General features: G+C 43.4%; 1 protein-coding gene across 3 annotated transcripts in view; it reads left to right on the top strand.

The window, feature by feature from the left end:
- The window catches only part of FAIM2 (Fas apoptotic inhibitory molecule 2), a 145,927-nt gene that overhangs the window by 72,713 nt on the left and 52,893 nt on the right, over nucleotides 1-20,321 (top strand). For all 3 annotated transcript variants that reach the window (XM_033937159.1, XM_033937161.1, XM_033937160.1), the window contains exons 5-6: nucleotides 8,467-8,520; nucleotides 18,668-18,718. In XM_033937159.1, coding sequence (XP_033793050.1) covers nucleotides 8,467-8,520; nucleotides 18,668-18,718 — 105 coding nt within the window. The remainder of the gene's footprint in view (nucleotides 1-8,466; nucleotides 8,521-18,667; nucleotides 18,719-20,321) is intronic.

The following is a 20,321-nucleotide window of genomic DNA, read 5'->3' as shown; positions in this document are numbered from 1 at the left end:
ATTCTGGTTGGCCCAGGCGCCTCAGGCCCCATCTGTGGGCGGGGTTTGAGCCACCTGGGCCAATCTGGCCCTAAGGCCAGCCATTCAAGGGGCACCTGTCCGGCCAACGATTTTAAGGTACGGGGGGATTAGGGGTGGGGGGATCCAGAGGTTGGCAGGGGATCTTACGGGTCGGCGGGGGGGGGCCGATCCGGGGTTCAGGGGGGGCGATCGTGGGAGGGGGGGTGCGTCGAGGGCCTGGGATCCCTCCTGCCCGTATTTTAGTGGGGATAAGGGTAGGGGGTTCACCTGGGCAGGAGGGGTTGGGCTCCCTCCTGCCTGATATTGTAGGGGGGGTCACGTGGCCAGGAGGGCTTAGGCTCCCTCCTGGCCCGATCGTAATTGGCGGAGGGGGAGGGGGGGTTTGGGGGTGTTGCCGGGGCAAGAGGGCTTGGGCTTCCTTTTGCCCCAATTGTAGTCGGGGTTCGGGGTGTCGCCGGGGCAAGAGGGCTTGGGCTCCCTCTTGCCCCGATCGTTGTAGGGGGGGGGGTGGATTCTGTAACCGGTGTTGTTTTTGACAGACTGGTTCCTCCTTCGCCTAAAAGCCCTTGTTTTGGGTATTTGGGACTTAAGCTTTTTTTAGGTTGATGATATGGTGTAAGTGTAGACGTATTGGTGGTCCGAGCGTTTAAACAGCTGAATGTAGAGGCAGGCCATTATCAAAAAAACCTCTTTTTGGACGTTTTTTTTTTTTTATAATGGACATTTTCCCTACTTCTACTTTCAACGTTTAAGGTCTTAGGCCAAAAGGGGACTTAGATGGGTTTTTTTTTAATTATGTCCCTCCACGCATTTTTAACTTGCAGTAAGCATGCGTTATTGCTTACTGCAGTTTAGTAAAAGGGCTCCTGTGTCAGGAGACAGGTGATTAGCAAATTAGGTACAATACCTGGTTGTCCTGCCACCCTGATGTCTTGAATGTCCTGTCCTAAACTAATGCTTCTCGTTCCATTTCTTGCTGTGTTCAAGTCCACATTTGAAGATCCACCATTTTGGGATTGCTTTTAAGTCCAAAATCCCCAACACTCTCACGTTAAACATGTATTATGCCCTGTAATGTGTAGAGATTACTAGAAAGTATTTATCTCACAGCTAGGGATACTGGGTTTAATATTCAATAATGACAGCCATTTAAATGCTGGTTATGGCATTTAAAATAATATATATGTTCAGCACTGCTAGAAGTATAGTCAGTGGTGCTGAATCTGTGCAATGCAGTCAGCGCCATCATTGCTACACCTTAAGTTCGGGCCTTCTGAGTAGCAGACCTAGTCTAAATTCATAGTTTATGCAGATACCCCCTGATATTCAAAGCTATTTAACTGAATTAAAGAAGGCTTAGATATGCACGTAGGATCTTTCGGAGAGAGAATGAGATAATGGTTACTGCAGATAGGCAGACTAGATGGGCCATTTGGCCTCTATCTGCCATCATGTTTCTATAGCCAGAAATAGCTGATGACTGGTTAAATAATGTTTAACTGGCTAGCTACAAATATTCAGCACAAGATAACCGGTTATTTCTGCTGAATATTTGCAGTTAGATGCTAAAAGTTAGCTGGCTATATGATGTGATAGTCTAACAAAAAACAAGAGAGGCATCTTTTCAACCAATGATCAAGTCTTTATTTAAACCAGTGATCCTGACAAGGATCCAAGTTTCAGCGTATAGAAGATGCCTTCATCAGGGGACACAGCTTCAAGTCTCACTACGGAAAGCAACCGAGCAACACCACATTCAGCCGTGTGCCGGCTCAAGATGCCCTGATCATTGGTTGAAAAGACGCCTCCCTTGCCTTTTGTTAGACTGTCTATATCTCAAGGCAAGGTGTTATTCTTGGTGCCTGTCTATATGATGTGATAACCAGCAATATTGTGTGATATGTTTAGCAGGCAAATCAGACTGCCTAAATAGCATTTCTATCTTTGCCTGTTGTAACTTAACTGATCAGCTTTGAATATCGACTGAACCAGTTAAGGTAAAGCTGGTCAACCCTCCCCCCCTCCCCCCCGCGGATATTCAAATATTAGTCACTGGAAATGACCCAAAAAAAAACAAAAGACTCCCAAGCCCCAAGGCGTAAACTGTGATCAGGGGTAGAGACCGCCCGCAGTGAGAATGAAGGAACTGAAGTGTTCCGCTCAAACTAACCTAAGAAAATATATAACTTAGAATTGTGTAGAGAGCCCTCAGTCACACAGCCACCCCCAAATGGAGGCAACGGCTGTCACTGGCTTACACCAAAAAGGTGTCCACTGTGAAACATCCTTGGGCTCTCTGTGAATTTAGTGAATTGTAACACAAAAAGTGCTTAAAGTGCTTACTTAATCATCACTCACGGTGAGTAGTCTCTACCCCTGATCCAGGGGGGCTAACAAAAAACAAGTGTCCAAATTCAACCAGCAATATCAAAAGAAGATACTTAGCTTCTTCAAAAGGGCAATCAGCATATCACCACCACACGTCCTACGGGCCATTTTCTTCTATTGCCTTCACGCAGCAGCCGTAAGATTGACCGGCTCCTGCCTAGCGTCAGCTGTTCCTGAAGAAGGGGGAGTACTCCCCCGAAACGGAGTCCCGTAGGACGTGTGGTGATATGCTGATTGCCCTTTTGAAGAAGCTAAGTATCTTCTTTTGATATTGCTGGTTGAATTTGGACACTTGTTTTTTGTTAGCCCCCCTGGATCAGGGGTAGAGACTACTCACCGTGAGTGATGATTAAGTAAGCACTTTAAGCACTTTTTGTGTTACAATTCACTAAATTCACAGAGAGCCCAAGGATGTTTCACAGTGGACACCTTTTTGGTGTAAGCCAGTGACAGCCGTTGCCTCCGTTTGGGGGTGGCTGTGTGACTGAGGGCTCTCTACACAATTCTAAGTTATATATTTTCTTAGGTTAGTTTGAGCGGAACACTTCAGTTCCTTCATTCTCACTGCGGGCGGTCTCTACCCCTGATCACAGTTTACGCCTTGGGGCTTGGGAGTCTTTTGTTTTTTTAGTTTTTTCAGCTCCCATTTTTTCGGGTTTTTCTAGCTTCACTGGAAATGACCCAGCATTGAATATCCAGATTCACTGCTGACTGTGGGACTTAGACGGGCTGTCTCCCGTGATCTGAATATCAGGCCCATAGTGGGTGAATACAGATGCTATTTGAATAAACTTTGTGGCCCCACACTTACTCCACCATACCAACTACACAGATACCACTGAACCATTTAAAAGGATTTTCAGCATGATATTGTCGATACAGCAGACGGAAATCTGCCTCTGGTGAGCTTAGCAAAAACAGAAGCTGGTACCTGTAATGTAGCCAGATCTGACATTTTGGTTGGGCCCAGAATTAATTTGGGTGGGTAGGAAACATCTGTCTCCCTTCCTCTGCCCCCCCCCTGCAGGTCTGGCATCTATTTCTTCCCACTCCACATGCGGATCTAGTAGCTCCTGCCCGCCCTGTCCCTGGTAACCTTATAACTTCCTTTGAATTTGGCCCCATTTTGATTGCACACTAGACATGACAGGTACAAGTCAAGGGTGTTGGAATCTGACATTGTTTTGCTGCACTGGGCACAATTTCTGAAGCCACTGGGCGCAGGATTTTCAAAGCTCTGGCAACCCGGTTAAAAATCTCAGGTTGTTTAACCAGTCTGCTCAGCAGAAACAGCAGGCAAATTAAATGCACACTATTTCTTCTGAGTAGCCCAGTAAAAGGGAGAGGAACTGTGCCTGGCATCTTTGCAGAAGAGCTAAGTGGTAGGCACAGCTCTGCGCAGGCCCAGTACAATTCCTGATCACCAGAGCTCATGAGTTTATTAAAATGGGCTTTTTTGTTTTGTTTAAACACCCAATATGGATGCATCTGTTATATGAGTGTGTGTCCCGTACCTATAAGCTGTGTTCTGACCATAGGCGCAGAACATATATACACATAACAGATGCCAAATCATTGCCGACAGCTCCAGACCTGCAAGAAAATTTGACCTAATAAGAGGTGGGCATTCCTTCCGGAGCATTACAAGAAGTGCTTATTTTAATATTAATGAGCTCCTTGCAATGCATTTGCCTAGGGTTCTCGGTGGCTGCCACCATGATTTGAGCATCGGAAGTGTTTATGAGCAACTTGAAAAACTGAAGGTGGACAAAGCGATGGGACCAGACGGGATCCATCCCAGGATACTAAGGGAGCTCAGAGAGGTTCTGGCGAGTCCTATTAAAGACTTGTTCAACAAATCTCTGGAGACGGGAGTGATTCCTGGGGATTGGAGGAGAGCGGATGTGGTCCCTATTCATAAAAATGGTCACAGGGATGAAGCAGGAAACTACAGGCCAGTGAGCCTAACTTCAGTTGTTGGAAAAATAATGGAAGTGTTGCTGAAAGAAAGGATAGTGTACTTCCTTGAATCTAATGGGTTACAGGATCCAAGGCAACATGGCTTTACAAAAGGTAAATCGTGCCAAACGAACCTGATTGAATTTTTTGATTGGGTAACCAGAGAGCTGAATCGAGGACATATGCTAGATGTAATTTACTTGGATTTCAGCAAAGCCTTTGATACAGTTTCTCATAGGAGGCTGTTGAACAAACTTGAAGGGCTGAAGTTAGGACCCAAAGTGGTGAACTGGGTCAGAAACTGGCTGTCGGACAGACGCCAGAGAGTGGTGGTTAATGGAAGTCGCTCGAAGGAAGGAAAGGTGACTAGTGGAGTCCCTCAGGGTTCGGTGCTGGGGCCAATCCTGTTCAATATGTTTGTGAGTGACATTGCTGAAGGGTTAGAAGGAAAAGTGTGCCTTTTTGCAGATGATACCAAGATTTGTAACAGAGTAGACACCGAAGAGGGAGTGGAAAATATGAAAAAGGATCTGCAAAAGTTAGAGGAATGGTCTAATGCCTGGCAACTAAAATTCAATGCAAAGAAATGCAGAGTAATGCATTTGGGGATTAATAATAGGAAGGAACCGTCTATGCTGGGAGGAGAGAAGCTGATATGCACGGACGGGGAGAGGGACCTTGGGGTTATAGTGTCCAAAGATCTAAAGGCGAAAAAACAGTGTGACAAGGCTGTGGCTGCTGCCAGAAGGATGCTGGGCTGTATAAAGAGAGGCGTAGTCAGTAGAAGGAAGGTGTTGATGCCCCTGTACAGGTCATTGGTGAGGCCCCTCTTGGAGTATTGTGTTCAGTTTTGGAGACCATATCTGGCGAAAGACGTAAGAAGACTTGAGGCGGTCCAGAGGAGGGCGACGAAAATGATAGGAGGCTTGTGCCAGAAGACTTATGAGGAGAGACTGGAAGCCCTGAATATGTATACCCTAGAGCGGGGGTCGGCAACCTGCGGCTCCAGAGCCGCATGCGGCTCTTTTCCACCTTTGCTGCGGCTCCGGTAGTGTGTCACGCAGGCATGCAGTTACAAGTCCGGCGTCGCGGCGGGAAATAGCCATGCTGAGCAGTGAGCTCAGCACATACACAGATGAAAGCCTTGCTTGCTGATTGGTCCGGCGGTCCCGCCCCGCCGTGCCGCCGGACCAATCAGCAAGCAAGGCTTTCATCTGTGTAGTGCTGAGCTCACTGCTCAGCATGGCTATTTCCCGCCGCGACGCTGGACTTGTAAGGTGCACGCTGAAAAAGAAATCCTGGCCGGGGTCGGTGTCATGCTCCGGAGCTCTACAGCCTTCCTATCTCCCTCTCCCTTCTACCTGCTTCCGGCCACATCCCCTGCTCCGCGGCTCTCTTCGGCAACTCAGCAGCAGCTTCTGACGTCGGGGCCTACCCTCTGCGAGTCCCGCTTGTTTCAACTTCCTTTTTCCACAAAGGCGGGACTCGTAGAGGGAAGGCCTCGATGTCGGTAGCTTGTCTTGATCACCGCTGCTGACAAGTTGCTGAAGAGAGCCGCGGAGCAGGGGGGTGTTGCCAGGTGCAGGTAGAAGGGAGAGGGCCAGATGCAGGACTCGTGGGTGAGGGAGAAGAAGAGAGAGAGAAAGAGAGAGGGGAGGGAAACAAAAGGAAATATTTAATACTGGGCTGGGCCGGAGTGGAGGGAGGGTAGAAAGATTCTGGCTACAGGGTGCATTAACAAAGGAAAAGGGGGGAAAGCTGAAAATAGAGATAGTGACACAAAGAAGAGAAAGGGTAAGCAGGACCTACTGAATAAGGATAGAGATACAGAGGGGACATGAAGAGGAGGTGAAATAGAGACATAGAAGTAATGCTGAAAAAGTGTGGGGGGGGGGAGATAACGACATTGAAAGGGCAAATGGTGAACATGGGGTAAAGACAAGGACAGAGACAAATGAAGATTCTGAAAAAGTGGTGAGATAGGGATATAGGTGAGATGGACACAAAGAAGGGTGATGCTGGAAAATAGGTGGAATGGTAATTCTGACAGACACAGAAGGGAAATGCTGGATCAAGGAGAGATGGGGCTCAGGCTGGATGGAATGAGGAGAAATGCCTTGTTGGCCCGGAACTTCCTCTCCTACGTCAGAATTGACATCAGGGAGCGGAATGCTGGTCAGCGCAACACTTCTGCAGGGAAAGCTTGGGACGGCGGTGGCTTGGGGGCTGTTCCCCGATTGCGGTGGCAGCAAACCGAGTGGCTTGGGGGACGGCACGGAGACAGAAAGAAGGGGGAACAGGGACACAGAAAGAAAAAGTTGGGGGAAAGAATGAGGTCTGGAGGAGAGGAAACATACAGGAGGCTGAAAGAAAGGAAGAAAGATTGGATGCACAGTCAGAAGAAGAAAGTGCAACCAGAGACTCATGAAATCACCAAATAGCAAAGGTAGGAAAAATGATTTTATTTTCAATTTAGTGATCCTGTATATAGCATTAAGATAAGAAACAATATATTCAGTGTTAGATTTGTTTTATAATGGTTTTGCGGCTCCAAGTTTTTTTTTCTTTTCGAAAACGGGTCCAAGTGGCTCTTTATGTCTTAAAGGTTGCAGACCCCTGCCCTAGAGGAAAGGAGAGACAGGGGAGATATGATTCAGATGTTCAAATACTTGAAGGGTAGAGAAAGGAAAATGGTAAAACCAGAGGACATAATTTGAGGTTGAGGGTGGTAGATTCAAGGGCAATGTTAGGAAATTCTACTTTACGGAGAGGGTAGTGGATGCCTGGAATGCGCTCCCGAGAGAGGTGGTGGAGAGTCTGTGACTGAGTTCAAAGAAGCGTGGGATGAACACAGAAGATTTAGAATCAGAAAATAATATTAAATATTGAACTAGGCCAGTTACTGGGCAGACTTGCACAGTCTGTGTCTGTGTATGGCCGTTTGGTGGAGGATGGGCAGGGGATGTCTTCAATGGCTGGGAGGGTGTAGATGGGCTGGAGTAAGTCTTAACAGAGATTTCGGCAGTTGGAACCCAAGCACAGTACCGGGTAAAGCTTTGGATTCTTGCCCAGAAATAGCTAAGAAGAAAAAAAAATAAAAATAAAAATTTAAATTGAATCAGGTTGGGCAGACTGGATGGACCATTCGGGTCTTTATCTGCCGTCTTCTACTATGTTACTATGTTACTATGACCTGCCTTACAAGTAAGACTGGCTACAGTCATGCATGGTAAACTTTTGAGAATCTCCCCCTGGGTTTCTTCTGCCATCGGGACATCAGAAGAAAATTATCTATAGCAAAATCAAATAGCTTGATTTTAATAGTGTCAAACCATGATGCAGTGGTAATGGTGCAGGCTACAGCATGCAAAAATGAAGGAAACTTTAAACCCTTAGCTAGGATGTCTCTCATTTGTGAAGTTTCCTTCATTTTTTTTGAATGGCCAGAGTTTTCAAAACAAAAACTGAGGTGGCCTAACATGAAAACTTAAATTTTGAAGATGTTTTTCTGATGCTTATGACCAATGGAAAAAGTGTCAGACCTTGTGGGAAAACTGAAACAGGGGCTGGCCCTAAACAGTGAACTGACAGCGGAACTCCTTCACCTGCTCAACAGGGCATTTTGAGCACTTGTGAGCAACTGGTCTCCAGTTTGTCCTAGGAGAACGACATTCATTCATATCTCATTTCTAATAGCTATTTAGGGAGAAACCAAGATGTGGGAAACTATGTTCCCTGTAAGCTGAGCACATGAACAATTGCTCTTACAATCTAGGAGTATCGCTCACAGATTTTACATGGTTGCTCACAAAAATACTTGCAAATCTGGAAAATTATTGGTTTTTAGAACTTGTTACTCACACCCCAAATACATTTTAGAACTTGTCTCTCTCAGGAGAAACAATTTGCATGCACTCATCCAATCCTTTAAGGGAGCATTGGTGGGGAAACAGTAGTCCAGATGTTAATGGCTTTCAATATAGCTGGTGATGTGGAAATGAGTTGTCCTGAAGCCGTGACTGCTGATTCTTCTCTTCATAACAGTTTCTCTGAGTTCTAAATTTTTTTGTTAACTCTGCTCTCTCTTGATTCTTGCAGTGAACCAGTGAAAGGATATGTCCAGGCCAACCCAGCATGGTACCTTGCTTCCTAGTGAGTATCTGTCCTTTGACATTCATTTCTTAGGTCAACCCCTTTTTAAGCTGGGACCACTTGGGATTCAAATGACTGCAGGAGAGCTGCCAGATATCTTCTCATTCAGGGCCACAACACTGCTGGTCAGAATGTGGTAATGCCATTCATCATATCCAGCCCCCCCTTTAAACCCTTCATTTGTGTATCATCAAAGTGCTGTGTGTTTCCATATGCATGCTCTTCTTTTGAGAGATGCCTTATCCTTCCAGTATATAGCATCCTTCAAGTATGTGCATCCTACCCCCAGTGGCTTCAGAATTTGTTCCTCACATTCACTTCCCCTTTTCTGACCTAAGCTTGGATAGAGAAGCAGAGACTAGTGGGGAAAAGTAGAAAAACATTGGGGGGCCATCCTAGAGGTCTCCAGGGCTGCCATTGAAGAGCACTGGTGTAACAGGAGAATGATAGTACCCAAACCTTTGAGAGTTTTGAAAAAGTTTTGGACAAGTTTCTGAAGGATAAGTCCACTAACAATTATTAGCCATATACCCCTGATTCTATAGATGGTGCCCAAGTTAGGCATGGATTTCTACATGTGGCTTCTGAAAAGGATTTAGGTCCCAATTCCTGCCCCATACTTTCTCTGTCTCTGTCATTTGGAAGTCAGGTACCTGGGGACACATCTTAAAGACCAGAAATCGTCTTCCAAAACATGTCCAAATTTTATTATGAGTTTCACATCTTTTATACGAATCAGGTTTGCCAGCATGTGTCAGCATGTGACGTAAATACAAACCATATATGGAAGGTCACATGAAACTTTAAACACATCAGCATTTTTCCTATCTGGAGATTGAAGTCCACAGAGGGTCAGAAAAAGCCTTAACCAGCAGAGCTTCTAATCTAAATCTGTCTGTAAATACGTCTTAACAAAACAATTGAATTCACTTTACAACATCTCTGTTTAAACATTCCTGTCCTTATACCGTCTTCAAAGAAGGGAAAGATAAACAGGGCCTACCTTTGCATCTTTAAACAACATATGCCTAAGGACACTTACTAAAGTTCTGATACGTGTCCGTTCAATTCCCCTCTTACGTCATGTAAATGACGTCATAAATACACAGCATGAGCTGGAAGGGAGTGATACTCTAGATATGTCTCTCAAGGAGGGGTTTTTTAGGAGCTGTAATACGAATAACACAGTACATGAGCAGTCAAGATAAGAGTGCAAATAATAAGAGATTATAACAATAAAAAGGTTTTTTTTTTTCCAACACTGCATTCAACTAAAGTGCTGATCCCAAGAATTAGATAAATCAGAGTTACATTTGAACTCAGCAAAGAGGTCTGCTAATTTCTGAATGTCCATAGGAGGACCTATATTGTCAGAAAGAACAGTACAACAGCATAGAATACTGAGGAGAATTTAACAGAATTCTCAGCTAGAATCATATCTAGGGCCATATGATTTTGAGAACCATCTGAGAAGTGGAGCCTAATTGATCAGTAATACCTTGCAAGGCGTCCCTAGAATAGTTCACAAAGCGTTGCTGATTATAATAATTTTAATTAATCTGATCAACATTCTTATTAATAGTAATAAAGGGAATAAGGAACTCAAACCCAGCCTTAACCTGAGCTCGGGCCTTAAATTCATCTGGGACCCCTCTTGGGACCCCTATAATATACATGTGATCAGATTTATATCAAGACAAATAAAAGGAAAAACCATGTGAATAGGAAGGATGCCTTTCAGAAAGAATATGCAGAAGCATAGTAACCTTAACTAAAGTGCACTGGCCTCCTATCCACTGGCTGGGTAGCTTAACAGGGAGCCAAAAGTCTCCATAAAGCCAGTAAATATCAAATCTGATGCAGCAACAATAGGGCATACCTATGAGCCAAGACAGAACAATAACCTGGGGGTAAATTACCTACAAAACTACTCTGTGTCAGATTAGAAACATGACATGTGTAATTGCCCTTATAGATGGTAACGGCAATATCAAGCTTTTGCTGTCCTGGCAACAAAGGGTATTTAGAACACTGCAGTGCACAAAGGGGATAGGTAAATAACCCAAAAAAGCATGGTTGGATACCAGGAGGGAGGTCCAGATGTATGGTTCCTAGATGGGGTCTAGCTTGAGCACATATGTAACAATTACTCTTATTATGTTGATCAGCAGTGAATTTCATCCATTCTAACCAAAGGTTACATTCTGAAAACCCTACCTCAACAGCCACAATATCTTCAAAAGTGGGATTGGCAATAGCCAATAGCGGGCACAATCCAACATGTTTGCAACCTATCCTTGAAAACTGGTGAGGTACCAGAGGACTGGAAAGTGGCAAATGTCACACCTATCTTCAAGAAGGGATCGAGGGGTGACCCCGGGAACTACAGGCCGGTGAGCCTGACTTCAATTATAGGGAAGATGGTGGAAGCTATGATCAAGGACGGCATTTGCGAACACATCGAGAGGAATGGCCTACTGAGAACAAGCCAGCACGGATTCTGCAAGGGAAGATCATGCCTAACGAACCTTCTGTACTTCTTTGAGGGAATAAGCAGTCGGGTGGACAATGGGGAGCCCATAGACATCATTTACCTCGATTTTCAAAAGGCTTTAAAAACCAACCAGGTCGTGCATGTGAAAGACCGGAGGGCTAGGGCTTCGATAGGAAGGCAGGACTTAAATGGGAAGCCAAGGTGGCAAGGGAGCCCCTTCTGATGATTCTGACAGGTCGTGACCTGTTTGGGCCGCCGCGGGAGCGGACTGCTGGGCAGGATGGACCTGTGGTCTGACCCGGCGGAGGCATTGCTTATGTTCTTATGTTCTTAATAGCCATCATGTCAGTAAGTTTATTGAATGTAGGGGCCAGTGGGTTAGTATTTTTTGGGGCCCCCACAAAATGGCGGGAGAGGATGAGTGGAGGTAGATAGATCCCATAAGAAAACTGATGGGTCGGATAGCTAGACCCACCCTTAAACCACATGTCCATAATGTACATACCTTCATCAGTAGGTCTAGGGTTGTCAATAGTAAGAGAAAGCTTAATAATTTGTGCAGGAACACTTTTCCTATAACAGTGTCCAACCTTATGAAGGGTCATACAAGTAAGCAGTGATTTACCATTTTGGTCCACTGTTTTTCAGAGTATTTTCTAGTTTATAAACCCAGTCAGTATAAATATTCCACCCTACCACTCCCCAGAATGCACACTTAACCCCCAACGTGAGTCAGTAACATATATATATATGTCCTTAGTTTTAGGAATCTCTGAGGACCAATGGCACAGCCTTGGGATATCAATTGATGAACAGTCCGCAATGTCACAGGAGAAGGTGGCAACTTGCACACTGCTGGAATTATACCATAAGGTAGCATACTATCGGTCTTTTCTGGATTCCAATTGAAGGACAGCCTTTGCGAGGGAGTAGTCCAGCTTGACGTCGTGTTCGCAAAGAGGTGTCGGGGGTGCTGTTTACAGCAGGAGTGTCATTTACAGATGGGTATGGGCAGAAAGTGTCGTGGACCCAGAACACATCATCCCTGTAGACCCAGTTAGAAATGATCCATACAGGGAGAAAAACTAGCAGCAGCGGTGCCAGTAAGAGAATGATAAAGTTGGTAGAATGCTGCAATGAAATCATCATGTTGTTACACTGGAGGAGGTGAAATCTGCGCAGGGAAGACTTGCTTCTGGGGTTTTAGGTTAACCCTCTTCAAGCGACTTGCGTGGATCCAAACAGGAAACTCCTCAGTGAGTGCAGCGGGCCTAGTCACAGCGATCACAGTAGTGGGAAGGCCAAAGGGGAAATCCGTCTGCTTCCGAACCTTGGAAAGCTTCTGGACAATCACCAGGCTGGAAATAATGGGTAGGAATCTGTGGAGAGAAAGGAGAAGTGCAAGACACGTTTCTTTGAACAAGCCCTAATATTTCAATTAGCTTTTGGACGTATTTCTCCTGTATCAAGGGAAAATCTACCCATGGGGGCGGGGAAAGGTCATCCCGTGAGAATCTCAAAGGGAGAACAGCCAGATGTCTGTGCATACTTGAAAAGAGATACTTGAAAAGAAATGCTTGAAAAGCATTCCAAATATCATTCAGCAGCTGTACTCCAATGTGATCCAAATAAGAGATAGAAAACAAGAGAAACCATGTTGCCTGTACTGAATGTGGCAACATGTAACAATACCAATTCATGTATTTGATATAGCTATGGCAAAAGAGAGACAATACTCAGTTACTTAAGGTTCTTAATTGAACAATCCAAAAATATATGTTTTTGCGTGCTGCATATAACTATTATGCACTTCAGAGAGACCATACTGATGTACTGAATGTATTCAGAAATGTATGGATCATATGTAGGGAACACCACGAAATAAATGCTGTATAAAATAAAGCTTTTTCTTATAACCCCTAACTAAACTATATTCAGAATATAAAAGCTAAAAGTAAAAGAACATTGCGCAGTTAGGCTAGTAAGAAGTGGAAAAAGAGCTCTAGAAATGGCCAATATTATGTATCCTGGGGTACCCACTAAACTAAAACAAGTAGACATGACACAGACAAAACATAAAGTTTTAAGCGTGGAGCTATTACTCCATCTGTCAAGTGTGCAGGGCTGAATTTAACTCTGCAAATAAACACATTGATATAAAAAAATCAAAACAACAAATAATGTATATCATAACCATCTCATATTTGAAAAAAGGCATAAAGCTAATGTCTCTTTGGAGCGTCTCTATCTCTGCAGTGATAAAGAGGACCCGTGGAAAACACTAGAAATATCTGTGCCAAAACTGATCTGGGATGGCTATGTATAAATCCGGAAAAAACATTTTAAATTAGCAACATCCTAATTTCAGCTAAAACAATAGAAAGGAATTGTATTTTCCAATTTATTTTCAATTCACAACCGTGTCAGCTGTAATTATTGAGCTATATATATATGTATCAAGGAGCAAAAGGTCAAGAATGAAAATATCACTAGCAAGAAGTTAAAATGTCGAGCGAGCACTACGATAACCAATACCATGATATTGGGCAATGAATAAGGGAGAGCTAGCAGCTGGTATCCAGGGTTTCCCCTCTTTGCACCAAAGTCCGTCCAAAAGGGCGGCTTTGGGCACCTGCCAAACGCCAGGCATCAAATTCAGAGGAAGCTGTGAAAAAAGAGAGGAAGAGAATCCTGTTCACCCGTGAGACCCAAAAGCCCATTTAAAAGAAGGGCTTGTACATCGTGAAAAGTATGAAGGGTAATGGGGTGACTGACCTAGGGTCAGAGAAGTAACCATCTCTACCACCATAGCACAAGCAGCCAGGGCTTTCTTGAACAGGAGTGACTATAAAAAAAAGGCAACAGAGCGTAACTTACCGCCATGTTCTCCCTTCATGGTGTTACAATAGTCCCAAACAAAGAGATAAAACATGTGGGCATAAGCAGGAAAACCCAAACTTGAGCTAGAAACCAAAGTACATCTTAAATGTCCAACATTTCATAAGTCCATCTGATAAGAGCAGTCATTTCAGAAACCAGGGTCTGTCTCAAAATCTGGTCATAGAAGGAACAAGCAGAGATCCATTGCGGCAGTGACCAATCATAGCAAGAAAAGTAAGCATGTCTTTCTTGGTAGCTGGGCGGGGCAGACCCAGAACAGCAGCAATGCAGAAAGTGCAGATTTTCCTCTGACCATGAGACAGGACAAAACCCAGGTATTTCACTTCAGATGTACACCAGTGCAGTTTATTTCGTGACACCTTGTGACCACACACAGCCAACCATTATAAAAGGTGCAAACTATCAGCCTGACAGGTCTCCTGAATTATGAAACACAAAAAGTTGTACAAAATGAGAATAGGACCATGAGGGGCAGTGCATGACTTGTAGAATAGCCCGAAGGACATTCCACACTAGGTATACTGTTGCTTAAAGGTGAAGGCAAAAAAAGAGCTGAAAAGCCTCACCAACAGGGACTAAAAATAAAACATTCTTTAGGACAATGACAGAAAAAAATCATTGGCTGCTGGTGGAATGGTGGAAGAAACATAAGTGCAATGAGAATTACCAAAACACTAACAGCCCTAAAATCTAGGACGAAACGGGGAATGCCATCAGCTTTGACAACAAGAGCGATGGGCGTATTATAAGAAGAGATGGTGGTTTTGATAATGCCGGAGAAAAGTCAAGAGACAAGCAGTGGAATCTCACCTTACTGCTTGATAAAACCAAGAATGAGTAACTTCAAAGAAACACTATAGGGGGTCAGTGGAAGCCCAAACAGAGAAGTCTGGGGGAAGGGACAAAAACATTCATGCACAGACCCTGATAATGAAAGCAAAGAACAGATTAGCTTTGCTCTGCACAAGAAAGAAAACCTCTAAAACGGAATTTTTTCTTTTTCTTGTTTCTTTTTTTTTTTGTTTTGTTTTTATGATCCAGCACAGAACACAAAGGAAGCAGCCGTAGAAGAAACGCACAAAATTAGTCAGGATCAAAAGGAAGACAAGAAATAGTGCTTGTGTACAAACTACAAGGGAAAGATCTTAGACTGATTCAAACAGCGCTTTCAATTCATTCCATATAACAGCACGTCCTACCTCAGTATTAAACATTGGTGACACAGAAAGATGGGAGCTGAAGGAAAAATGTCATACACACACAGCCGTACAAGTCTCATTTGTCTAGGAGTAACCTAAGTGCCTTATGACTCATTACAAAGCCCAATATAACAATGCAAAAATATTCGCTTATCTTACCTTATAAGCGAGGTACAGTAATAAGAGACAATAAAATCTTATACTCTATAAAAGTTTTAACCTTACAAATGACAGAGTGGGCAGGGGGGTTCTATAAATAATTTCATTCTTCCCGAAAGAATGGCAGCTGCTTATATTTATGAGGGGTGCTTACCGAAAGTACCCCGAGATTTTTCCCAAAAAAACTCCATAATAGAACCCAAAGCTTGAACTTAAAATAAGGGGTGGGTACAGGTCACCACTACCCAGTGAGTATTAAAGAACAGAAAAAATTCAGAAATACTCACAAAATATTGGTGATATCATCTGCCCATCGCGGACGTGCCCCCAACTGAAAAGGATTTAGGTCCCAATTCCTGCCCCATACTTTCTCTGTCTCTGTCATTTGGAAGTCAGGTACCTGGGGACACATCTTAAAGACCAGAAATCGTCTTCCAAAACATGTCCAAATTTTATTATGAGTTTCACATCTTTTATACGAATCAGGTTTGCCAGCATGTGTCAGCATGTGACGTAAATACAAACCATATATGGAAGGTCACATGAAACTTTAAACACATCAGCATTTTTCCTATCTGGAGATTGAAGTCCACAGAGGGTCAGAAAAAGCCTTAACCAGCAGAGCTTCTAATCTAAATCTGTCTGTAAATACGTCTTAACAAAACAATTGAATTCACTTTACAACATCTCTGTTTAAACATTCCTGTCCTTATACCGTCTTCAAAGAAGGGAAAGATAAACAGGGCCTACCTTTGCATCTTTAAACAACATATGCCTAAGGACACTTACTAAAGTTCTGATACGTGTCCGTTCAGCTTCCATTTCTGCAAGTAACTTAATAGGTTAATTGCCTCTTAATTTGTGCTCTGGATCTCAATCAATTGACCTAAACAAGCATTAATTGGAGCCTATTAGTAGTTACACACAGAAATGCCTTATGCCTTATGCTTTTTTAGTTCCAGCACACTAAACAGAGCAAATGTTTTTCGTGGCACATTATAACTGAAATTATAAAATTGCAAAACCAACAAAAAAATTAAATTTAAGTATTATTTATTTAAAGCTATGTATGGGTAAATGTAATAATGGTGAAACAAAAGTAGATAAAATAGAATTGCTAGTTAATGCAATGGATGTGCTTGTTTTTGAGTGCAAATTAACTCAAAATGCGACTCGATAGTCGAGAAGCAAACATGCATTTTACTATCCACCATCTGCAGTTGCCGTTCTCTTTTTTTCAATTGAATTTCTGTCAGAGATGAAAATCCAAGTTTGCAAAAATAAGAAAATCCAAACAGCCTTGATTGCTTTGTTGCTCAAGTTAGGATAACTACTGAATAAAAAATAAAAATAAAATTACTTGCCGTTATTCACATCAAAGAATAAAGCTTGTCTGGGCGGTTGTATCCTTACGCACACAGACCTCATAACATTGAGACTCTTGCATACACGTCGTACATGTCATCTATTCTAGTGTATACTTATGAAGGGAATTTAAAAAAATTCCGTAAACTTCTGAAATCTCTTGTGGCACACCTGGAATCTCTTCAGGGCACACCACTGTGCTGTGGCACTCAGTTTGAGAGACACTGTTCTACAAGATGGGCCAAAAGTAGGTATATAGTATACATTATTTCTCCCTGTATAACCTTTGTGCCTAATTTCCATTGTGCTTAACTTCAAAGTGGGTGTGACTATGGGAGGGGCATGCCTGGATATCGGGCACAGGGTATCGAATACTACCATTATTGCATGTAATTTCTGAGACTTCAACACCAGCATTTACGTCAGCTTTTTGGCTGGTGTAAATTCTCGCACCTAAAGTTAATCGTGCGAATGCGGACCTAAACTAATATTCTGTAAAGGCAGTTTCATGCGGAACTATTACTACAGAATTTCGCACTTAGGCGCCAAGATGATACATGCTGACTTGGGGCAACCTTTACTGTATTCTCCCCACCTACCTTTTTGTGGGTACAACCAAAGTGGTTTACTTATATTATATGCAAGTACTTTCTCTGTTCCTAGTGGGCTTACAGTCTGAGTTTTGTTCCTGAGGCAACGGCGGGTTAAGTTACTCTCTCAGAGTCACAAGGAGCTGCAGTGGGTCTGAATTGGGTTGAAGGTGAAGGAGTGATGACTCTTGAGTGCTGAACGCCGGTTATGGAGGCGTTCGATGGTCTGGTTTGTTTTATTTGGTTTATTGATGTCTGCTATTGAGGCATCTTGTATGACTTCTGGAATTTTATATTTTGATGTATGTGTGGGTTTGGCACTGGCCTCAAATTGAGATTCGTCATTGATGCGACGTGTATGTTATATATAATTTGATTTGATATGCAAGTATGTAATTTGTTATAGTGTGTCTCTGAAGTGTTTTGTTCGATAAATGCAAATCTTTTATTTTGTATGTTAATATGTAACTCGCCCTGGATAAAGGCGGATGAGAAATAAACAAACAAACAAACCTAGTTCCCTGGGTTATCAACCTACTCCACTAACCATTAGGCGACTGTAATAATAATAATAATAATAATAACTTTATTTTTCTATACCGCCATAGTCTTGCGACTTCTAGGCGGTTCACAATGAAGAAAAGCTGTACAGTCAGCGAATTACAATGTATATAAATAGATAAGATAAGAGGACATTGAGCAGTCAATGATTACAAGGTGCAAATTGGTTAGAAGAAAAATATACATAGGTTACAAAATAAGAATTAACTTGTTTTCATATTAGAGTCTTTCTCCTAGTCTCTGGGAATGAACAGTGAATGAATCTTCTCATTTGGGAATGCTGAGCACAGCTTCCAAACAACCCAGATATGCTGGAGACATAGGCCCACTTGGTCTGACCCAGTGTGACATGTCTCATGTTCTTATGAACTTGAAAGAATGATCATGTTTATGATTATGCCTGGATATAAGAAATTAGACTCTCAGCACCTCCCTTTCTCTCTTGGTACCCATGAAGGGAAGGAACAGTTGGTGCAACCGGCTAATGTCATCAGAGGTTTCCTAGTAAATTCTGCCTGCAACTCCCATGCTATTTTTCTGGACCCAGTCCCCAAATTCCAATATCAGCATATCAAATGATGGAAACAGCTCTGAGACGCTGGAAATTTTATATCAGATTCAAAAGATACATTTTATTCAATAGATTCTTACAGGATGCAATGCCTTTTACTGGACCAAGGTAAGAAACATCTATTGGAGATGGCTGTGCTCTCCAGACAAGACATGTCCCTTCTTCAGATGTCTTTTGACACCCATGTGGTCTGTAAAGCTCCTGCATGCCACCATCATTAGCTAAATCTTTTGCTGCAGCCATTCTCCATCTAGTACAACCAGTGACAGGTTCACTAACTAGCTTTTTCTTTCTCTTCCCTCTCTAGTGTTGTTTTCTTTACGACCTACTTGATTTTGGCCTGCTGTACAAATGTCAGGTAAAGTCCTTTTCCTTAATAAGCTAATTGACGGCACATAGCTAGAGTTTTATTATTGGGGGGAGTGTGGTTCTATTACTTCCAGCACTACAAGGTCACAGCAGTCATGTCTGGTGCATTACCATAATGCAACCATATCTTGATGTAATAATGCAGATGTATCTCAGTAATATAATATAGTCCAGGTAATGTAGCTGCGTCTCAGCACTGTAATGTCGTGTAGGTAAAGCGACAGAGTTCAGTTAATGCAGCCATGTCTCAATAATGTAATAGAGTGCAGCTGTATATGGTCGTTTGGTGAAGGATGGGCTGGGGAGGGCTTCAGTGACTAGGAGTGTGTAGATGGACTGGAGTGAGCTTTGACGGAGACTTCAGTAGTTGGAACCTAAAGACGGTACTGGGCAGAGCTTTGAATTCTTGCCCAGAAATAGCTACGAAGAAGGAGAAACCCCCCCCCCCCCCCCAATAAATGTTTAGATTGAATCAGGTTGGGCAGATTAGATGGCCCATTTGTGTCTTTATCTGCCATCATCTACTATGTTACTTTGCTACTATGTATTGTAGCTATATCTCAGTAACGTAATTTCTAGTGCAAAAGGTATATGAGTCTTGAATCAGTGGGTTATTCTCTAGTTGCGAGTTGTATAGACAGCATCATCTACATTTGTATGTCTCTTGGCTCCACCTCCTACACCACTGGGCAATGCTTTAACTGCTCAGTTTTTCTTTCTATACACGAGTTGAAAGATGTCTGATCTGTTTTTATTTGGATTTGGAAGCTTCTCGGTGCTCCAGAGGTCCCCAGTGTAACTGGGGCAGCTCTGCCTGGGAGAAGAAACTGACTCTCTTAGCAGAAGTCCGTAGTTGGAAGGGCAACCTTTTTACAGGGCATCTACCTAACTGGCCTCCATTAACAATGATGGCTCAAGGACCGTTCCCTTGGTAGCAAGGCTTGCTCTTGGTTGGTACCAGAGCTTAAGTGCAGGCTGTGTGGCCCCGTGTTGGTCCTGAGGACTCTATCGGGTGCTGGCTGCATTCTGCCCCCCCTTCCAAAGATGCATGAGGAGCTGTAGGGGTCTGTGGTCTCAGACTACCAGGGTCTAACTGGCAGCCCAAAGACACAAGCATTTTGAATATCTTTACATGCTTGTCTGAAGCAGAAGTCTTTTTCATTCTCCAGCTGCTGTTTCAACAGATGCAGGCACAGCATCAGATCAGCTATGAGTACAGTTCATTGGAGTCTATGGGAGACATGGGCGGGGGGGGGGGGGGGGGGTCCTCTGCAGTTTTAGAAGTTTCTGGGGCTAGAATTTGGATCCCTCTCCTCCAAAAAACCCTTTTCTAAATTTTTGGTGCTTTAATATAGCTCTTCTGGGTTGTTGTTTTTTGTGCCAAACAGCTGCTGTGGTCGTCATCTTGGATTTCCTGATTTGGGTTTATGTAGGGATGGAGATCTGATAAGTTCTGATCCAGGGCATCAGAACACTGGCAGGGTTAGCATGCAGGCGGTTCTGAAAGCAGGCTGGGTCGGCACACCGACCTAGGCCCTGTGTGCGGATCGAGGCCTGTGTGTGGATCTAGGCCTGGGTTTGGTTCTGAGGCC

The sequence above is a fragment of the Geotrypetes seraphini genome, chromosome 3, assembly GCF_902459505.1.
Source record: "Geotrypetes seraphini chromosome 3, aGeoSer1.1, whole genome shotgun sequence".
Lineage (NCBI taxonomy): Eukaryota > Metazoa > Chordata > Amphibia > Gymnophiona > Dermophiidae > Geotrypetes > Geotrypetes seraphini.
The sequence above is the reverse complement of the archived record's forward strand: the minus strand, read 5'-3'. Positions and strand labels throughout refer to the sequence as shown.